The 20,365-nt window shown below is 40.4% G+C and overlaps 1 protein-coding gene and 3 non-coding genes across 4 annotated transcripts; all 4 read right to left on the reverse strand.

The window, feature by feature from the left end:
- Positions 1–5,683: 5,683 nt before the first annotated feature.
- LOC128370314 (5S ribosomal RNA) lies at positions 5,684–5,802 on the reverse strand. The gene has a single exon (XR_008322424.1). It is a non-coding gene; the product is annotated as a 5S ribosomal RNA (ribosomal RNA).
- A 412-nt stretch (positions 5,803–6,214) lies between these two features.
- On the reverse strand, positions 6,215–6,333 carry LOC128370326 (5S ribosomal RNA). Its single transcript, XR_008322435.1, has one exon. It is a non-coding gene; the product is annotated as a 5S ribosomal RNA (ribosomal RNA).
- Positions 6,334–6,746: 413 nt separating this feature from the next.
- Positions 6,747–6,865, reverse strand: LOC128370338 (5S ribosomal RNA). Its single transcript, XR_008322446.1, has one exon. It is a non-coding gene; the product is annotated as a 5S ribosomal RNA (ribosomal RNA).
- Positions 6,866–10,735: 3,870 nt separating this feature from the next.
- Positions 10,736–12,341, reverse strand: LOC128369126 (zinc finger protein 428-like). Its single transcript, XM_053330094.1, has 3 exons — positions 12,178–12,341; positions 11,085–11,214; positions 10,736–10,990 (listed from the first exon to the last, which is right to left on the reverse strand). Exons 1-3 carry the CDS (start codon positions 12,339–12,341, stop codon positions 10,736–10,738), a joined length of 549 nt encoding a protein of 182 aa, XP_053186069.1.
- Between the last annotated feature and the right edge of the window lie 8,024 nt (positions 12,342–20,365).

Below are 20,365 nucleotides of genomic sequence, written 5' to 3' on the forward strand. Positions count from 1 at the left end.
TCGATGTCATTAACTCCATCATAAATTACCTGAGGAGGATAAAATCCTGGCAACACTTCGTACATCAAATCTTTCAGTTGTAGAAACCCAGCCTTTAACATTATATAATAAAGCTCCTTTGTGTGTTATATACTTATTCAAAAAAATAGGCATGTTCTTCAATACAGACAAATCAGTACATTCAAAAGATAAATGTTTCAAAAAAACTGCATGAGCTGATAAGACCTCCCTATAAAAAAGGGGAAGCCTCTCAGTCATGGATTGTTTTAACTGCATCAACAATACAAAATCCCCAATATTCAACACAGAATTAAAAAAAAACCTCATAATATGTTTCCAACCATAATTGTTGATATCACACAAATATTTTTTCACCATCTTCATTCTGAAAGCATTTTTCTTACTGACAATATCAACCAATTTTAACCCCCCCTCACAATTCAAACCCACTAAAGTTTTGCGAGCGATCTTACCTACTGGAGCACCCCACAAAAATACAGAAATCATAACATTCAACTTCTTCACCACCCACAAAGGTAAATCTACCACTGCTAGAGTATAATATAACTGTGAAACAATTAGACTATTTACAACTATAACCTTACCTCCCAATTTCAAATTACGCATACGCCAAAAGTTAAGAGTAGATTCTAACTTTTTTAAATGCTCCTCCCATGTTAAATCCCTTGCTTTGCTCCCATCCTTACCCACATAATTTCCCAAAATCTTTAAATGTTGACTTTGCAAAGTAAAATTGAGCTCAGACTGCAGTGGTTCCACAATATTAATAAACATAATCTCAGATTTGGCCACATTTATTACTGAGCCAGAAGCTTTGCCATAAAGGTTGACTAGATCTACAGTTCTTGTTATACTGGACATGTCTTGAACCATGATGGTCGTGTCATCAGCGAATTGCTGAATGACACATTTTTCCCCTCCCGGTAAAACAATGCCTCTTATCAAATTGTCAGATTTAATCATTGCACTTAATGGCTCAACTACAAGAGAATATAAAATGGAGGACATAGGACAGCCTTGACGCACTGAGCGCTGCAAGGAAAAACTGTCCGTTAAGACCCCATTACACTTGATTCTCGCTGTGGCTGCACTGTACATCAATTTTAACCATTTTACAATCCTTTCTCCAAAATTAAATTTTTCTAATACCTTAAAAAGAAAATAATGTTCCACTCTGTCAAAAGCCTTGTTAAAATCAATAGATAATATTATACCCCCCTGATTAGTAAATTTCAAATATTCAACCACATCACGTATAGTGAAAAGTATATCAGTCACCTCTCTTTCAGGGACACTATAGGCCTGTGTTGGTGAAATAATAGTGTGCAAAACACTTAAATCTGTTAGCAAAAATTTTCATTAGAATTTTATAGTCCGTATTTAACAGTGTAATTGGCCGATAATTGGCCATCTCAGTTCGATCTCCTTTTTTAAAAATTAGTGTGATTAAACCCTCGGCCATCGTATCAGGTACCACCTGTTTGATTTCAATGTCATTGTATAATTTTAACAAAATGGGCACCAACACAGACCTAAAAGAAACATAAAAATTTGCAGTTAGACCATCGCTACCTGGACTTTTGTTTGGAATTAGCTGATCAATAGCATTTTCAATTTCTTTCACTGTTATTATCTGATCACACATGATTTTATCTTCATTTGATAACTTAGCATCTAGACTATTTACAATTTTTTCAGTCAAATTAACATCGTTTACCTCTGAACAAAAAAGATGTTCATAGAAGTCCTTCACAGTATCTAATACAGAAATAAAAGAGTTAACCATTTTCCCCTCCCTATTTTTGATTTCATCAATATAAACACGTGACTGACGTTTCTTCTCCATATTCAAAAAAAAGCAGTATTCCTTTCCCCCTCTACTGCATATTGAGCTTTACTGCGTAGTATCGCCCCTTCACATTTTAACTTTTCCAATTCAAATAAATCATTTTGAACACACAAAAATTCCCCAATGTTCATATTTAAATTCCTTTGCATATTTATCAACTGTAAACGTAACTTTTTCTCCGTCAACTTATTTTGAAAAGACAATCTTTTTGCAAAATTAATGCTTTTCCTTTTTATCTTTAATTTTAAAACTTCCCACCCTTCTATTATATTTGTTAAAAAAATCCCCTTAGAACTCTCAAAAGAAATCAACTCAGAAATACACTTAACATAATCCTCATTCAAAAGTAAATGTGCATTTAAATGCCATTGTTACGTGCCGTGTGGTTTCTTGCTTGTCCGCTACTTTTTCTGCAGGTACCGCCCCCTTTTCTCCCCACTGATTGGTGATTGGCATCAGCTGTGGCTCATCAGGCTGGCAGCTTAAAAACCTGTAGGAGCTGATGCCAGGGCCCTGGCAGTTGACTTCTGAGCTGTGTGCTGAACTGAGCTGTGTGCTGAACTGAGCTGTGTGCTAGTTCCTGGTGTTCCTGACCAGCGGTGTGGTTTGTCTGCCACGCATCGATCGGTTTTCCCTTGTTCTTTGGAAGCTCGTCCTTAGTTTGCTAGTTAATAAATTGAGTTTTTGTTTTGGATCCCTTGTGTTTGAGTATATATTTTTGTTATGTTGTTTTATTTGTTACGCCCCTACCCCTAGGCACAATCGGGGTCGTAACAGCCATACACCCCCACCCCTTCCTCTCCTCTGAATCCCCATTCCCACCCTCAAAAACACATGATCACTTATAAAGTTCAAATTATGAGACATATTGTTGAAAAGAAATAAAAGAGAGTTCTTAACTAAACATAAATCAATTCGGCTCTGCCGTACTGTCCCTTGATATTTTTGAATTCTTGAGAATTCCCTTACTGTTGGATATAAAGATCTCCATAGGTCACAATAATCATTTTGATGCATAAAATTCAACAACGTAGCCCTTGATGTGTCATGTTTCAAGGGAACATTTTCTGCAACATCAAGCACTGTCAATTTACATTAAAATCACCTATAACTATATCGCAATCATTCCCAATGTTCATCAAGGTAGAAAAAAAAACAGTTCTGTCCCCCTCCACATTTGGAGCATATACATTCAATAGTTTGTATGCCACATTATTGTAAAGAAAACTAATCTTAATCCATCGTCCGTCGACATCTCTCGCAACATGAGTAGCATCAATGTTAAAACCGTCCCTTACTATGACGCAAACACCTCTAGCATTACACTGTCCATAACTAGAAAAAAAAGAAAATTTTGGCCATAAAGCTCGACAGCGCTGCTCCCACACTGAGTCCCAATGAGTTTCTTGTATACATAGTATTGGAGCATCACACAAAGTTAATATGTTCTCAAGCTTTTTTACATTTCTCAGGCCGTTTACATTAAATGAAATCAAATCTATCATAGTAAGGGACAAAATAATTAAAAAAATGTTTCAAATAAAATCATTGATACTGCTACTCATGTGTTTACCTCAATGCTTTTTCTTCGTCTTCTTCCTCCCTTTCAACGACATAGAAAAATCCACACGCCACGGAAGAGCGGCTCTCTGTTCACCTCCTGTGAACCAGCTCCGTGGTGCTCCTGATAAAACAAAATCCTCATTATCCGTTTCAGTCATGATGTTACTCTCTATAGTGGGCAGCACCGCCGCTCGCTGGTTGCTGCGGCTTCTTGGCCTCATTCCCCTCTCTGTAGCGTTTCCCTCAGTCGAGCCACCTGAAGACGGGAGACGACACGGCCTCTCCGACACCGAAACACTCTCACTGTCATCCTCCGCCGCATCCACTGACAGCTCCGGCGACGGATCCTTCACCCCTCCGCCATTGTCATTATTGTCCTCTGAGTCCGTCATCTCCTGCTCTGCTTCTGCCACTGACCCCTCATCCTCCGCTTCATCCTCCGTCTCCTCTATTGCAGTCACTTCTTTAAGCACCACGTCCTCACCACTGTCCATATTCACTTCTTCAACCTGTTCAGTTATGTCAGTTTCTCTATTGTCCGTTCTCACACTCACAGTCATACAGTCCCTAGCATAATGTCCATTCACACCACATTTAAAACATTTAAATTCTGGACAGTCCTTCATTATATGTCCTGGTTGGATGCATAATCGACATACTTGAAGTTGATGATCGTGGAGGACCCGGAAGAACTCCACCCCCTCCAGAGTCTCAAATTTGGTGCTATATGGCAATGATGTAATTTTGTCTGAAAATTGCACCTTTAAGAACCTTGTTCCATCATATATATCAGTCCCTACCCATTTACGCCGTTTGATAGGAGACGCTGGTTCGACCCCCCATTGTCTAAGTTTTTCAAATATAGTGTCATCAGTGATGTATGTCGGTAAGTGTAAGAAAGATACTATTTTCACCTTCCTTGACATCTCTGAGGCATGAACTCTAGATCCTTTGATTTGAAGTCCGTCAAGTAAAGTCCGTTTTCCGTCTTCTGTCTTCATTGTAATTTCCCATTTTTCGCCACCTTTTACGCGGCATCCAATTACTGTTCCACATTTCACAGAAATTGTTTTTAGTAATTCCATCATGGTAATCGTGTCCTCCCCCTCCACCTCCACCTGCAGCACCAAACTTTTGTCGTCCAAACGAAAATTCCTCAGCCGCCATATTCCCTCTTCTCTCTGCTGCGCTTTTCAGCGCTGTAGCAGCCTTTGATGTTTCTCCCAAATTGTTTCTTTCAGATTGTGTTTCACCATCCACCCGTTGCTTCATCAGCGATGTATCGTCCCCCCGTCTCCGTGCACCGACATCACCACACACCGTTGTTTCTATGGCTGCACCCGGGCGCGACGCACCTGCCTCCGCCGCCATTTTCCCTCTTCTCGCCGCCGCATCGCTTAGCTCTGCAGTCGCTTTAGATTTTTGTCCCAGACGTCTTGATATCAATAGTTCACTTCCTCCTCGACCTCCCATCCTCTGCCCCGCCGTTAATATATCCTCCATTAGACTCTCTAAACTATTATTCACCTCCGTAGCTCCTCCGGCCGCCTCTCCATGTGCGACCATCATTTCGTCACCGTTGTCCGTCATCTGTTTCGTTGTCAGGCCTTTTCCAGTAGTCGTCATCATTAAATCCGTCCAAGTTGGTCCTCTTACTCCCCTGGCAGCACAAAGCTGCTGGGTTGCAAGTACACCGCAGATTAATTCACCAAACTTTTTCTTTTTTTCCTCCGCTGCTCCCACACACGTCCTCTCTCCTCACTCGCGTTACACACACTGAGCCGCTTGCCGACCGGAAACCGGAAGTGGGCGTGTTCAGGGTGGTATGGCCGTAAGCGAGGAAACAGGCCGCAGAAAGCCCATTTAAACATGCTGTGACACCACTGACAGTTGCTCACACCAGCTGAGTGGCGGATAATGGTGTCTCAGCCATCAAACACATGCTATCCTTTAACAGTACTTTGATAGGAATAGTTGTTTTTTTTCTGCGGAGAAACACACAGCTGGAAGGACTGCAACCTTGTTTCTCAGGCCATTTGTGTACATGCGGGATGATTGCAGGCTTTTTACAGGCTGTAACAGTGAGAACTGGAACCCTAAAAACTACTTGGAAAGTGAGGCGTCTCAGTGCCACCTCTCTGGCGTGCATTCAGACACAGCTGGAATGATTGCAGCTTTTGTTCCTCAAAGCCCTGTGTGCGGTGATGGAGCAACAGCGCCCTCCTTTGGTGACAGCTGAGAGGGAAAAAAAGCTTACAGCACCTGGTATTCCCAGGCGGTCTCCCATCCAAGTACTAACCAGGCCCGACCCTGCTTAGCTTCCGAGATCAGACGAGATCGGGCGTGTTCAGGGTGGTATGGCCGTAAGCGACGAAACAGGCCGCAGAAAGCCCATTTAAACATGCTGTGACACCACTGACAGTTGCTCACACCAGCTGAGTGGCGGATAATGGTGTCTCAGCCATCAAACACATGCTATCCTTTAACAGTACTTTGATAGGAATAGTTTTTTTTTTCTGCGGAGAAACACACAGCTGGAAGGACTGCAACCTTGTTTCTCAGGCCATTTGTGTACATGCGTGATGATTGCAGGCTTTTTACAGGCTGTAACAGTGAGAACTGGAACCCTAAAAACTACTTGGAAAGTGAGGCGTCTCAGTGCCACCTCTCTGGCGTGCATTCAGACACAGCTGGAATGATTGCAGCTTTTGTTCCTCAAAGCCCTGTGTGCGGTGATGGAGCAACAGCGCCCTCCTTTGGTGACAGCTGAGAGGGAAAAAAAGCTTACAGCACCTGGTATTCCCAGGCGGTCTCCCATCCAAGTACTAACCAGGCCCGACCCTGCTTAGCTTCCGAGATCAGACGAGATCGGGCGTGTTCAGGGTGGTATGGCCGTAAGCCACGAAACAGGCCACAGAAAGCCCATTTAAACATGCTGTGACACCACTGACAGTTGCTCACACCAGCTGAGTGGCGGATAATGGTGTCTCAGCCATCAAACACATGCTATCCTTTAACAGTACTTTGATAGGAATAGTTGTTTTTTTTCTGCGCAGAAACACACAGCTGGAAGGACTGCAACCTTGTTTCTCAGGCCATTTGTGTACATGCGTGATGATTGCAGGCTTTTTACAGGCTGTAACAGTGAGAACTGGAACCCTAAAAACTACTTGGAAAGTGAGGCGTCTCAGTGCCACCTCTCTGGCGTGCATTCAGACACAGCTGGAATGATTGCAGCTTTTGTTCCTCAAAGCCCTGTGTGCGGTGATGGAGCAACAGCGCCCTCCTTTGGTGACAGCTGAGAGGGAAAAAAAGCTTACAGCACCTGGTATTCCCAGGCGGTCTCCCATCCAAGTACTAACCAGGCCCGACCCTGCTTAGCTTCCGAGATCAGACGAGATCGGGCGTGTTCAGGGTGGTATGGCCGTAAGCCACGAAACAGGCCGCAGAAAGCCCATTTAAACATGCTGTGACACCACTGACAGTTGCTCACACCAGCTGAGTGGCGGATAATGGTGTCTCAGCCATCAAACACATGCTATCCTTTAACAGTACTTTGTTAGGAATAGTTGTTTTTTTTCTGCGGAGAAACACACAGCTGGAAGGACTGCAACCTTGTTTCTCAGGCCATTTGTGTACATGCGGGATGATTGCAGGCTTTTTACAGGCTGTAACAGTGAGAACTGGAACCCTAAAAACTACTTGGAAAGTGAGGCGTCTCAGTGCCACCTCTCTGGCGTGCATTCAGACACAGCTGGAATGATTGCAGCTTTTGTTCCTCAAAGCCCTGTGTGCGGTGATGGAGCAACAGCGCCCTCCTTTGGTGACAGCTGAGAGGGAAAAAAAGCTTACAGCACCTGGTATTCCCAGGCGGTCTCCCATCCAAGTACTAACCAGGCCCGACCCTGCTTAGCTTCCGAGATCAGACGAGATCGGGCGTGTTTTTTTTTTTTTTCTTTTATTATCAAAAAGTCATAATAATACACAATCTATCAAAACATTATTAATATGTGACAACACAAACAAAACACAAATATTCACTGTCAACAGACATTCACAAAATCAACATACCACAAACAAACACAAAACACAGAAGCTCCTCCAATTGCTTGAAATCCACACTTCAGACATTTAAAAAACCATACTGGTTACATACAAAGCATAATAATTAACCACAAAAATAGAAAGAAAACATAATGAAAACAGAATCTTCCTTAAAATAAACTATCAAAAAAAAATCAAACAGACAAAATCAACATACCACAATCTACACACACAACACAGAAGCTCCTCCAATTACTTGAGATCCACTCTTCAGACATTTAAAACCATACAGGTTACACACAAAACATACCAAATAACCACTAAATTGGAAAAACAAACAAAAATAAAAACAAAATCTTCCTCAAAATAAACAATTAAAACATCAACCATAATAAAGAAATATAACCCCCTACTAAAGAAGCTCCTTTATACTGAAATCAACACTTCTATTAGCTTTCCGTATCCTTAAAGATACAACATAATTAACACTAAAAAACTCAAAACAAAGAAAAAAAAAAAAAAGAAAAAAAACTAAATAACCAAAACAAAAAGACATAAAACAAAAATACACACAATACTCACTTTCATTCCATACCATTCATCATTTCAAAAATTAAATTTACCATGGGATAATAAGACAATCACCTTTCAAAATATAACTATCAATCAACTAAACATGAAAATAATACTTTTATCCACCGTCTTAGAACCAAAACCATGTACCCCCTTCCTTTTTAAAACAACAAAAATAAATAAAACCCTCTAAAAAATTAAAAAAAACTTATTGAACACTAATAAAATAAAAACACAACCTTATAACCCCAATAACTATGTCCCTAATTTCCCCAATCCCAACTTAAAGTACCTCCTTCATTCAAAAAAATAAGAGTATTATCTGTCAGAAAGAGTCGAGTGAACTCTGCAGTACCGTGCAAGCCCCTAAAACGCACATGCTTTCTCACTAAGTTCTTAACCTGTTAAGCCCTAGCCATATTTTCAGAAAAAACGCCTAAAAAGACATACCCAAAGTAAATGAAGAATTGCTTCACAATTAAAAGGTTCATATGCATTCCCTTGGTGTCTGGGAACATCTAGGGACCTCAGAGAATGTATTTCCAGTGTCAGAAATAGTGTGTCTGTTATTATACCTGAGTAAATTGGAATAAAACAAAGGAGAAATGTGAAATTTCTATCCTCGCCTAGTTTTTTTTTTTATTTAATAGAGGATAACACCATGCTAACAATAATTCCATGCACACAGATGCCACTGATCACCTTCAGCAACTCCTTGACTACACATTTACCAAATTTGATAGCATTTGAGCAAAGGGCAAAGCCTCCACAAAGGTTTTAGTAAGGATAGGACTAGGCGGACATTCATTTGGCACTATTTGGCACAGTTTGGCACCAAAGTGTGCCAAATAGGTTATTTTCCATTTCCAAAGGAAACTGGCTGAAAAATACAACTTATGTCCATTACAGGAGTCTATTACCATTTACTGGAGCTTTTGGATATGATTTTTTTTTTTTTTTTAAAAACAACTAAATTGTATAATTTTGTCTCCAAATGGAGTAGTTTTATTATGAACATGTAAAACACCAATGAAAGTGCTGTGAACTATGTACAAATATTTAAAAAAATATATAAGAACAATAACCGTAATAAAAAAAAGAATAAGAATAATAAATAAGAAAAAAACAATGAACTGTGTAATGTATAATAACATTACTAAGGTGAAAGTGAAAAAGCACACACACACACACACACACACACACAAAAAAAAACATAATAAGAGGAATGTTTCTGGGGTATGCACTAGTTGAGTGCTGTGAAAGGTTTTACATCCTAAGATGGTAGTCTTTGAAGCAGTTCCGGCTTGAGGTGAAACACAGAGCAACATCACACTTGCTGCAGTACACCGGTGTCTTCACCTTTCTCCCCTGGTCCTTGCACACCACACAGACCCTCCGCTGGTCAGTGGCAGTTTGTCCAAAGTACATGGGCATACAGGTTGTGCTGAGAGATGGGCGGGGGGCAGCAGCAGCAACTGCAGCTTGGGCCTCATCTACCATCTCCTTCATGAGGACCTCCCTGAATCTTTTGTGGCTCATGGGAGTCTCTCCTCGTCCGATGGCCAAGAGCTTGAAGAGGATGTAGGAGTTGACGACGGCAATATCTACAAAATGGTAGAAAAAAGTCTTGTACCATCTCATCGTCTTCCCTCGAACAGAATAGTACTGGATCATGGCATCTGACAGGTCCACCCTTCCCATGTACCTGTTATAATCCCTTACTGCATCAGGAACAGGAATGTTTTTGTTGTGCCACTGTCCATCCTCCTTTACTCTCCTGCGTGTGGAGTCTCCACTGTACGCCTTGTGGACACTGCTGCACACCGTCACCTCCTTTGTGTCCTTCCACTTGACAAAGGAGGTTGTCCTTCCGCAGCCACCTCATGTCTCCCCTCTCAGCCTTCTTTGGTAGGTCGTTGACTTTTGTTTTGGGAAAGCCAATGCGGGTCTGGCGGATATTTCCACAAGCTGCTGTGTGATTGGTGGCAAGTTGCTGGAACAGTGCTGGACTTGTATAAAAGTTGTCCACATACAAGTGGTAACCTTTTCCCAGCAGTGCAAAGTTCATTAGGTCCATGACTGATGTGAAGCTGAGACCCTCCCCCTGGACATTGGCAGTTTTTCCTTGGTAAACAAAGAAATTCCACGTATATCCAGAACAGGATTCAGCCAACACAAACAGTTTGTATCCAAACTTAGTTGGCTTGTCTCTCATGAACTGCCTGAAGCCAATTCTCGCTTTACTTGCCACCATACGCTCGTCGATGCTTATTTCCCTGCATGGCTGGAAGAGTGAGTTGCAAGCAGTGACAATCTGGTTGTAGAGGGGTTTGATTTTGAACAGGCGGTCGTACTCAGGTGTTCCCTTCTTTTTTTGATTCTCTTCATCCTCTTTGATGTCACATAGATGAAGAGACCAAAACATTGCTTCAAATGTGTCTCTGGTCATGTAGCTCCGTGGAAATGTGAAATTGTAGGGCCACTCTCTTCTCCACATGTCTGCTCTTGAATGCACGTGGACCATCCCAGAATACAGTATTACAGCCAAAAATACATAGAAGTTCTCAACTGTAAAAGAAGACCATTTGAAATGCATGCCTGATGCTTTCCTTCTGGCTGCATTGTCATTTGTATTGTTGAGTATTGTGTGAATGGTGCTGGAGCTGAAGAAAAGCTTGAACAAGCTCAATGGTGACCATGCTGCTGTACTGTCAATTCTGGGGCCTGATGGATGCTTTGGTTCAAACCTCGGCAGTGGTGGCTCCACATCTGGCTCTTCTGGATTACACCACCGCTCTTGGTTATCTTCACCATGTCCTGAGGTAGGCTGCTTTGGCCGCTTACTGGAAGGACCACGTCGTCTCTGCTGACCCTTCTTTGACTGGGAGGGGGCTGTGGCAGGGGCAGGAACGGGGGCTGTGGCGGGGGCAGGAACGGGGGCTGGGGCAGGGACAGGGGAGGGTGACACTCTTTGTGATCTGCGTGTCATGTATGTTGAGGAAGAACTGCGCCTTGTCTTCCGTGCCGGTGGTACAAACTCCTCATCTTCATCATCCTCGCTAGAAAGAGACGTCACTTCGGCTGGAGGGCTGGAGGGCTGGGGGGCTGCAGTGCTGCTGGTGCCAGATGGACCTGGGATCTCATCCAGTTGGTCATCCTCTTGGCTTTGGAGACAAATGGAGATAAGTGATGAGAATCATTCCACATACATCTACCCAATTCTTCATAACATGTTTAGCCAAAAGAGATAAATCTTGAGCTACTATGTACAAATAGTGATTGCAGCACAAATAATGGAAAAAAACAAACAAACATACAAGCAGGTTGGTGAAATGAAAAGTACAAAATTCCCACTTTTAGCTATTATCAAATGTCTGCACATGTGGGACTAATGCCAGGTTGTAAAGGTTTTCAGGCTATGTGATAATAGTAATAAAAAAATAAAAAAAACACCAACATGAAATCAAACAGTAAAATATCAGATTTGGTGAAAGGTCAGGCTTGAAAAAAGACCCCCGCCATCTTGTTGCTCGTCCCTTTACACAGATCAGCTGACGCTATTGTTTGAAAAGGTGAAATAAAAACCAAAACAGTTGCTATTGTCTGTAAAATTGCGAACATGTACTGCAACGTTGTTCAAGATGTATAAGAAACACAATAACTTACTCATAGACTGATAATAGTAACAGAATCACTAACATTAAATAAATAAGTAAAATATCAGATTTGGTGAAAGGTCAGGTTTGAAACCCCCCGCCATCTTGTTGCTAGTCCCTTTACACAGATCAGCTGTTAGAGTGAGAGTGTAGGGGAAATAAAACGAATGTTTTTAGGCTATCTGATAATAGTAACAACATCACTAACATTAAATAAATAAGTAAAATATCAGATTTTGTGAAAAACATGCCAACAAAATGCATATATAACTTTATACACGCATATATGTACAAAAGAAAACAAAACTTCAAAGTAGGCGCCGCCATTTTGTGGCTCGTCCCTTTACACAGATCAGCTGACGCTATTGTTTGAAAAGGTGAAATAAAAACCAAAACAGTTGCTATTGTCTGTAAAATTGCGAACATGTACTGCAACGTTGTTCAAGATGTATAAGAAACACAATAACTTACTCATAGACTGGATCCCAGCGCAGCAGAAAATAGCTGTCCTCCTCTTCATCATAGTCAGCGTTGCTGCTATCTGATGAGTCGGTCACTTCGACATCACTCCTGTTCTGGATTTCTTCCAAGGCCTCCAGTATTGAAAATCTCTTTTGTTTTTGCTTCTCAGCCATCGTGAAACGTGGTAAATGTCTGCAAACTACAGTGTTGAAAGTGGTTGAATGCGCTCGCGCGTAATGTGCGTAAAGCCCGCTAGTATCAACACTGGTTACGCAGGGAAAGACTGACGGATTTTACCCGGTTTACTTTTGGTCTCATAGGAGTGTGAGATCTCGTTGGAAAGCTCGTGAGATGTAGAATATCACTGCAGTGTCATTGAGTCTGAAATACCAACACACGACCCGTAGGTGGAAGCAAAAGACCGTGTATGAAATTGAGCAGCGAGAATGCTCTCTCTGCAATATAGGCCACCATGGCGTCTATTTTGATCGGAGAACTGTACAGATAGACTCAAAATGACCAAGACATGGTAAGGAAACAATATATATCGCTGTTGATGACATTTGCTTTGTTATTTTATGGAATATTGAGACATAAACACTGAATTTCACATTTTGACGATAAAATGCTGAATTTTGCTGCGTCTTTGCTACGGGGCTGACACGAGCTGGTTAGGTCGGATTATGTTTTGCTTGGTATCAGCAGAAAGATGAGCTTCTCTAGTTTAATTTGACACCTAACATGAGTGAGTCGAGCAAGCAGATATATGTGTACTGTTGCGTTTCATTTCGGCTGTCCCTTATATTCACAGAGCTGTTATTTTTGTTGTTGTTTGTTTAAATTATTGCCAAACAAACTGTGTTTGAGAAAAATACACGTGGACTGTTGTTTTGGTAGAGTTGAAGCCTCATCTTTTGGAAACATTTGAAGAAAAAAAACACCACAGTGTTTTATTAACTTTTTACAGGCAGTAAACAATTGTAGCGCTCGCTCGACCCGGTACCGGGTCCGTCGGGTCTAACAGGTTAAATATTGGCCAAACCGGATGGATTACATGATCATAATGAGCCATATTTCTTCTCAATTTTACAGCTAAACGCGCATGGCTCAATAGAAACCTACACAATGCTGCATTTCTCACTTGGCTCTCATCCCAAACTCCAAACAGAAAAAAAACATCCCAGGAGTCAGACACACTCCATATCAAACCCAATCTGTCTTGTAAACAAGTCTTCAAAAGTGCAAAAAAACATCTCAATTCTATACAATCACAAAACATATGCAATAAAGTTTCTGCTTGTAAACCACATGTGTCACAATGTCTGTCAACAGTTCTGTCCAATTGATGCAGAATAACATTAGTAAACACTTTGTTATGCCTAAGCTTAAAATCACTATCCTCAGCCTCTATACTATTTCCCTTTATTTTCCAAGAACTCCAAATCAAATCGATATTCAAAGAAGGAAAAACCTTCCTCCAGTAAGCTAAGGAGGTAGGTTTTTGTACTACTGACAACAAAAATTTACCATAAATAAACTTACATGTTATGAACTCAAAATTTTTCCATTGGTCTCCTGCAAAAAACCTCAGCACGGGTAAACTATCACTACAACTTGGAACCATAGTATCATTAATCAAAGCAGACCAATTTTCAGGCAAATTCTTCAAAATCACTTGATAATAATCTACTATTGCTGTCATTTTAACATCTTCATCAATGTCTTGTACCCCGTCATAAAGCACTTGAGGTGGATAAAAACCTGGCAACACCTCATACATTAAATCCTTCAATTGAACAAACCCCGCCTTTAACATAGTAATATTGTACAATAAAGCCCCTTTGTTCACTATATACTTGTTCAAAAATATAGGTACATTTTTCAAAACGGACAAATCAGTACAGTCATAAGACAAGTGTTTCAAAAAGGACGCATGAGCTGAGAGGACCTCCCTATAAAAAAGGGGAAGCCTCTCAGTCATAGATTGTTTCACCTGCATCAATAACACAAAATCACCAATATTTAACACAGAGTTCAAATAAAACCTCATAACATGTTTCCACCCATAATTGTTTACATCACACAAATATTTCTTCACCACTTTCATTCTAAAGGCATGTTTCTTACTAATAATATCTACTAATTTTAAACCCCCCTCACCATACAACCCCACTAATGTTTTGCGCGCAATCTTTCCTATCGGAGCACCCCACAAAAACACAGATATAATTACATTCAACCTTTTCACCACCCACAGTGGTAGATCCAACACTGCTAATGTGTAATACAGTCGAGACACAATCAAACTATTAATTACTATTACCTTACCCCCCAATTTCAATTTCCTCAAACGCCAAAAGTTCAAAGTAGACTCTAGTTTTCTTAAATGCTCCTCCCATGTCAAATCTCTTGCCCTCCTCCCATCTGTACCCACATAAGTCCCCAAAATCTTCAAATGTTGACTTTGCACTGTAAAATTGTGCTCAGTCTGTGATGGTTCTACTACATTTACAAACATTATTTCAGATTTTGTCATGTTGATCACTGAACCAGAGGCTTTGCCATAAAAATTGATTAGTTCAATAGTTCTTTTAATGCTGGACATGTCCTGTACCATTATGGTCGTGTCATCCGCAAATTGCTGGATGACGCACCTATCCCCCCCTGGCAAAACAATGCCTCTTATCAATATATCAGATTTGACCATTTTACTCAGTGGCTCAACAACAAGTGAATATAAAATGGATGACATAGGGCATCCTTGCCTTACTGAGCGCTGCAAAGGAAAGCTGTCTGTTAAAACCCCATTACATTTTACTCTCGCTGTCGCTGTGCTGTACATCAATTTTAACCAATTTACAATTCTCTCCCCAAAATTAAACTTTTCCAAAACCCTAAAAAGAAAATAATGTTCCACCCTATCAAAAGCTTTGTTGAAATCAATAGACAATATAATTCCCCCCTTATTAGTGAACTTCAAAAATTCAACTGCATCACGAATAGTTAAGATTATATCTGTCACTTCTCTGCCCGGGATGCTATAGGCCTGCGTTGGTGACACAATTGTATTTATGACACTCTTAAAACGATTTGCAAAAATTTTCATCAAAATTTTATAATCAGTGTTCAACAGGGTAATAGGTCTATAATTTGCTATGTCAGTTCGATCACCTTTTTTAAAAAGCAAAGTGATCAAACCTTCAGCCATCGTACCTGGCACCACCTGTTTAATTTCAATTTCATGATATAGTTTCAGTAATATTGGCACCAAAACAGACCTAAAACATACATAAAAATTTGCCGTTAACCCATCACTTCCCGGACTTTTGTTTTGAAGTAACTGATCAATGGCATTATTGATATCTTTCACAGTCAAAATCTGATCACACATAACCTTATCTACATTGGAGAGCTTTACATCTAAATGATTCACAATATGCTCAGTCAAAATTACATCATGGACTTCTGAACAAAAAAGAGCTTCATAATAAGTCTGTACATTTTCTAAAATTGACACAAAAGAATCATCCATGTCCCCCTCCTTATTTTTAAGTTTATCAATATATACACGTGATTGACGTGTCTTTTCCAAGTTCAAAAAAAAAGCAGTGTTTTTTTCTCCCTCCACTGCATATTGAGCCTTGCTCCTTAATATTGCACCTTCACATTTTAGTTTATCTAATTCAAACAATTCATCTCTCACACTCAAAAAATCACCAACATTCACATTCAACTGTTGTTGCAGAATCATCAATTTTGAACGTAACTGTTTTTCTTTTAACTTATTTTGAAAAGACAATCTTTTTGCAAAATTTATGCTTTTCCTTTTTATTTTTAATTTTAAAACTTCCCACCCTTCTATTATATTTGTCAAAAACAATCCCTTGGAACTCTCAGAAGAAATCAAATCAGAAATACTCTTAACATAATCCTCATTCAAAAGTAATTTTGCATTTAAATGCCATACTCCTCCACCCTTTCCTCTCCTCTGTATCCCCATTCCCACCCTCAAAAACACATGATCACTTATAAAGTTCAAATTATGAGACATTTTGTTAAAAAGAAATAAAAGAGAGTTCTTAACTAAACATAAATCAATTCGGCTCTGCCGCACTGCCCCTTGATGTGTTTGAATTCTGGAGAATTCCCTTGCTGTTGGATATATTGATCTCCATAAGTCACAATAGTCATTTTGATGCATAAAATGCATCAATGTGGCTCTGGATGTGTCATTTTTCAATGGAACGTTTTCAGCAACATCCAGCACTGTCAATTTCACATTAAAATCACCCATAATTATATCACAATCATGTCCAATGTTTATCAAGTTCGAAAAAAAAACAGTCCTGTCCCCCTCCACATTTGGAGCATATATATTCAAAAGTTTGTATGACACATTATTATAAAGAAAGCAAATCTTAATCCATCTTCCGTCTTTATCTCTCGCAACATGAGTAGCATCAATGTTAAAACCGTCCCTTACTATGACGCAAACACCTCTCGCATTATACTGTCCATAACTAGAAAAAAAAGAAAATTTTGGCCATAAAGCTTGACAGCGCTGCTCCCACACCGAGTCCCAATGAGTTTCCTGTATACATAGTATTGGAGCACCACACAAAAATAATATGTTCTCAAGCTTTTTTATGTCTCTCAGGCCATTTACATTAAATGAAATTAAATCAATCATAGTAAGGGACCAAAATAAAAATAAAAAATTGTACAAATAAAATCATTGATGCTGCTACTCATTTATATACCTCAAGTCTTTTTCTTCATCTCCTTCCTCCCTTTCAGTGACAAAGAAAAATCCATTCGCCGCGGAAGAGCGGCTCTCTGGTCACCTCCTGTGAACCAGCTCCGGGGTACTCCCGATGAAACGAAATCCTCATCTTCTGTGTCAAGCATGGTGTTACTCTCCATAGTAGTCAATACCGCCGCTCGCTGGTTGCTGCGGCTTCTCGCCCTCACTCCCCTCTCTGTAGCATTTCCTTCAGTCGAAACACCTGCAGACGGGAGACGAGACGGCCTCTCCGACACCACAACACTCTCACTGCCATCCTCCGCCTCATCCACTGACTGCTCCAGCGACGAAACTTCCACCCCTCCTCCGTTGTCATTTGTATCCTCTGAGTCCGTCATCTCCTGCTCCGCTTCTGCTACTGACCCCTCCTCCTCCACTTCATCCTCCGTCTCCTCTATCACAGCCACGTCCTTAATCACCCCGTCCTCACCATTGTCCATATTCACTTCTTTACCCTGTTCAGTTATATCATTCCCTCTATTGTCCGTTCTCTCACTCACAGTCATACAGTCTCTAGCATAATGCCCATTCACACCACATTTAAAACATTTAAAATCTGGACAGTCCTTCATTATATGTCCTGGTTGGATGCACAGTCGACACACTTGGAGTTGGTGGTCGTGAATAACCCTGAAGAACTCCACCCCCTCCAGAGTCTCAAATTTAGTACTGTATGGCAAAGAAGTAATTTTGTCCGAAAATTGCACCTTTAAAAACCGTGTGCCGTCATAAATGTCCGTCCCTACCCATTTTCGTCGTTTGATCGGTGACGCTGGTTTGACCCCCCATTGTCTAAGTTTTTCAAAAATTGTGTCATCAGTGATGTAAGTCGGTAAATGTAAAAAAGATACTATTTTCACCTTTCTCCCCCTTTCACACGGCATCCTAGTGTAGCGGAATATAGGTATCTTAAATATATATAAAATAGCTCTCGTAATAAGGGGCACCACCTTCGTATGAAGGAAAAGATTTTCTTAATTGGTTGTTTGATTAGCCAATTAATAAATCAATAAATCATAATAATTAATAAATCAATACATTTCTGAATCAGTCAAATATCTAAAGTTCGTGGCTCTACGGTTCAATAGATCCCCTGTATCACTTCAAAGAATAGACATACACAATTGATTGAGTTTTATGGGTTTTATTAACTACACACTACTAATAGATGATGTATAAATAAATGTGATGATACAATGCAATATGAATTCAAGAGGTTACTCGATATAGCAACATGAATGAAAGATGATGGTGAATGATGGATTTAAATGAAAGATATGTAATTATGTGGAAACTAAGAAAACTTAGCCTATAAGTTTTACCGAGCCTTACTTTTAAAGGAAATTTGTATTACTCGATCTGACATCAACCCTTGATTAATGCAATGTTTGGATCCTACTTTCATCCGTGGAGGGTCTCAGCTGTCCGTCCTGCAGAACCACGCGTACGCACCCAAGTGGAAAATCTCAGACAGCGTCGCAGATTCGGGCGGGGTTCGATGTCCGGGTCGGCTTGCCTTTTCGTCAGACTGCCTTGGTTCCGGTCGTTGTCCGCTGGCAGACTTTGTTCCTCTCGGTTATGATGAGTCGTAGGGTTGACATGTGTTTGTCTGCCCAAAAGGTTCTCTCAGGTTGATGAAAGATGGAGGAAGGGTCTAATTTAACTAGCTCTCTTTCTGGAGAGATCTCAGCGTCAAAATCATCAAAAATGTCAAAAACAGGCTGAATGCAAAACTCAATGACGTGTTTACTTAAAGGGCCTTTTCTAGACGTTGCTGGTGAAAGTTACAAGATTACAAAACTTAAGAAAACTTAGATAAAGAATAACTAAAGATTAAAATAAGTGTGTGAGGGGAAGAAACGAAAAGATGGACAGAGCAAGACCGCTGGTTCGGGTCATGCTGAGTCCGGTTCAGGTCATGCTAAGACCAAGAAGGGAAGAGGACAAGAGGGCAAGAGAGCGAGTTCATGGGTGCAGCTGGGTTTTGTCCCTGGGGTGGGCTGTGTGTCAGCCAATCAGATTCATCAGAGCTCACTCTGAGGATCTAATTTCCAGCTTTTTATCATGAAACTTTTCATCATCATCATTCATTCATTATTTAATCCTGATTATAAAATGCATACTATAATCTATTGACACAGAACACAGGATGTATTATTCTGTTATTAATATGACATCAGCTTGATTCATCAAGCTGCCATTCATTAAAACCTGAAGAGGATTAATATGATCAGACATTACACATTGTTGTTCTACTTATTCCATGATAGATAATTGATTATCACCAAAATGTCAGCATAACATCAATATAACACTTTCTCACATTAAGCAACATTTTCATACCAAAATTTAGTAAGTAAGTAAACTAAAGTAAGTAAGAAAGTATAATCACAGTTCTTCAAATACACATTTATCTATGATCGCTGTAATAGCTGTTACAGTGGAGGTTTAGGTAATTGATAAGGATAAAAGTAATTGGTATTGTTTAAACCATACTTTTCACTAAGATGTTCTTATTTAAGTATTTAACACTCATTTTCTCACTTTCATGCTCTGTGTGGTTTCAGGAGACACAGAGGGGGGTCAGGAATGTCTTTTAGTTTACGACCGTTGTCTGTGTGATTCTTCTCTGAGGAGAAGGAGTCTCTTTGATAAATTATGACGTCCGAAGGAGACACCACGTCTGTTTTTCGTTACTTTATGTAGTTCTGTTCACCCTTGGTTGCCCGTTGGAAGACTGGATGGCTTACAAGCTTCTCATGAGACCCCTCATAAGACCAGAGTCTCCGGGTTTGGGGTGAGAAAGGCCATCTTCCATGCCTCGGGTTAACCTTATGACCGGAAGAATGGGAAGGGGGGACAAACTGGCTCATTCTTACAAAGTGATTTATCACTTAACAGTCCCTCTGTGATTAGCTCAAAGCCTTCCATATGGACCGATTCTGTCCCATGGAATGGTAAGGGATCTTTGTTTGTCCAAGAGAAAGACCCTGTTTGTCTCTGTATCAAGTCTGGTTCGATTTCCTCATCTGAGGGTCAAAGGTGACTCTGACCAGAGGATGTTCTGCAGTACTGATGTCGTATTCACTACATATCCCCCACTTGATACAAATCTCGCCTTCGATGGGGAGTGTTTGAATCACCAGAGTTGAGGACATCCAAGGCGGCGAAGCAGGTGGCACATGATGACATTGCTATAACCAGGGTTGATGTCTTGGCAAATTCAATTATTCAAAACTGTATAACTACCTGGGTGTCTAGTGATTAGACATTAAGGTGAGGAAATGAAAATAATAATAACAGTGAATCACTCAAGCTACAATGATTAACTTTATCAATAATAATCAATAGTTGCTAAGTAACTTGAGGATAGCTAAACTCTAGTGTCATTTG

This window comes from Scomber japonicus, chromosome 12 (genome assembly GCF_027409825.1).
Source record: "Scomber japonicus isolate fScoJap1 chromosome 12, fScoJap1.pri, whole genome shotgun sequence".
Lineage (NCBI taxonomy): Eukaryota > Metazoa > Chordata > Actinopteri > Scombriformes > Scombridae > Scomber > Scomber japonicus.